Genomic DNA, 2,500 nt, shown 5'->3' on the forward strand with positions numbered 1-2,500 from the left:
ATTATTGAAGTCATTTTGATGTTATTATATATTAGTTGCATTGATAACTCCAATTATCACTATTGAGCAATATTGTGCTCACTTCCTCATATATGCAAAAATACTTGTTGCTTGTTTATAGCTTGTTATGTTACTATTTAGCTTCCGTATATAGTTGCCATTTTGGAGTAATGTCTCCAGAATGAACTGATGATGCTACATGTAAAACAGGTCTGCTGTTTCAATCTTACAGCCTTCCAATATTAAGGCTTAAAGGAACTCTGAATGCTGGACCTTGTTTGATATAGATATATAAATTAGATAGATAGATAGATAGATAGATAGATAGATAGATAGATAGATAGATAGATAGATAGATACAGATGGATAATATAGACAAAAAGTCAAGCTGCAGTTTAGAGAACCACATTCTCACTAATCCACTGAATCCTGAACCACTGCAAGTTAGGAATGGGCTTTAACCTGATACATGCAGGGGCAAATTCTTCACTTTCCTACTCCATCTCTAAAATAGACATTAACATGAGTCCAAAATGAGGACAAGTCCTCCATTCTCCTTCTCCCACCTGTTCATAACACTGTGATTTAATAGTTTCAGTTTGATGAGCTGTGGTTCACTAAAGTGCACCTCAACTGAAGTCAGTCTTCACACACGCATGCACGCACACACACACACACACACACACACACACACACACACACACACACACACACACACACACATTCATTATTCAGATATCCTTTATAGTTGTAATGATTGTATATCTTACTACTGTGCTATTGAAAATAAACATCACACAAGAATCCATGTAGTTGTGAGGTACATATAATACAAAATGTGCTTAACTGAGTGTATATTCAATACTTGTATTTTGGCAGTACAATAATTTGTAGCTTAATACCATATCTATGTTTATAACATTTCTTCCAGGAAAATGTTTTTGTTTGTACACTGAAGAGTTTAAGTCTAGACATATGCCTCAGCTTCATCCACCCTGTATTCAAGAAAGTGACTTAATTAATATGGTCCTGTTTCTGAAGAGGATGGACATTGCAGGACTGAGAAACTGCAGGTTTAGAGACCGTCCAGGTAAGACTGTATACGTATATGCACGTATAGTGTAGTTTTATGCAAAAGCTAAAAACAAAAAAATACAGCTACTGCACCCTTTCTTTTTTTCTTTTCAGCACCTGGTTTTATCAGAAATGTAATATTTTATAGAATACTTTAGCTTCAGATAAACAAAGATTATGTGGTTATATTGGTACTCAAAACTAAAATTTCAATACATATGAAGCATCTGATAATAGTTTAACAGGGCATATATAACAGGCTTATAAACATTCCAGAGTGATGTAATAATATAAAACATGATAAGGTTAAAAAATTGCCCAGCTATTATTTTATGTAAATCTGTTAGACACTTACTTAGTACATGAATTATGCAAAACACAAATGCAGTTGTTTTCCATCAGATTGGTAAGCACCAATATTGAAGAAAAGTCAGCAAACAAAATGGCTAAAGCATTTATTTTTGTTTTTGAAATTACTCAGAGTGAGTTATATGACAAAGCTGGGACTCCCCCCCCCCCACGTCTCTCTCTGTCTGTTTCTCTTTCTCACTCGCTCTCCCTCTCTCTCTGTCTCACACACACACACACACACACACACAATCTTTCTCTCTCTCTCCTATTTGTAACAATCATTTCTGACATTGCTACACCTTAAAAAGATTTGATTTGTGAGGTAAATTCTGAGTGAAAATGTAATCCTCAGCAAAAAAAAAAAAAATGTCACCACTTAAGACTCAATTTTGAATGATTGCCTGAGATTCTATGACTGGAAAAGCAACTAACCTACTCCTGGCAAAGACAATTTATGACAGAGACAGTCTCCTTTAATTTCCTTTACTGCAAAGTTCAAGTGAAAGTCAAGGGTCACTAGTCAGATATAACAATCAGTAGAACAGAAGAGAAAGTTAAAAAAATTGCTTGTGCAGAAGCCTGACATGTTTTCTATTAGAAATAAAATGCAGTCTTGTACACTATAACTATTTTTTCCCTTGGGATGGAGAGAAATCCTCCGCTATTATACAATACTAGTATGCTTATTAAGTATACCTAAAATTGTCTTAATTTAAAGAAGTGTATACTAGTTACTTTTATATATGAAGTCATTAGTTTAAAAAGATATGCCTTATGCAAATATGTAAATCAATTTTGATTTGCTCATATCCAGTTTTCATTGATTTATATTTTAAAGATTTCTATTACTTGAGTTTTTAGTAACACCAAACAAGATGGTTTAACAGAAGGAGGCACAAAAAAGATGGCAACAGAGCATTCAACACTCTAGTCTATTACATTTCATACTGAATATATAGTTCATTCATACAGATATACTTTTTGCACCACTTATAGTATTTCCAATCTATCATACAATTCTTTGACCAAGTACTTCAGTTTTATTCAAGATGCTGTATTGTACATGGTTTATGTC

The 2,500-nt window shown here is 33.5% G+C and overlaps 1 protein-coding gene across 1 annotated transcript in view; it reads left to right on the forward strand.

Annotated features, from left to right (window-relative positions):
* Nucleotides 1-2,500, forward strand: part of DHX32 (DEAH-box helicase 32 (putative)) — a 507,915-nt gene that overhangs the window by 156,908 nt on the left and 348,507 nt on the right. The window contains exon 6 of the mRNA XM_044056183.1: nucleotides 932-1,090. Coding sequence (XP_043912118.1) covers nucleotides 932-1,090 — 159 coding nt within the window. The remainder of the gene's footprint in view (nucleotides 1-931; nucleotides 1,091-2,500) is intronic.

The sequence above is a fragment of the Protopterus annectens genome, chromosome 14.part0 (genome assembly GCF_019279795.1).
Source record: "Protopterus annectens isolate FY-2018-M chromosome 14.part0, PAN1.0, whole genome shotgun sequence".
NCBI classification, from domain to species: Eukaryota; Metazoa; Chordata; order Ceratodontiformes; family Protopteridae; genus Protopterus; species Protopterus annectens.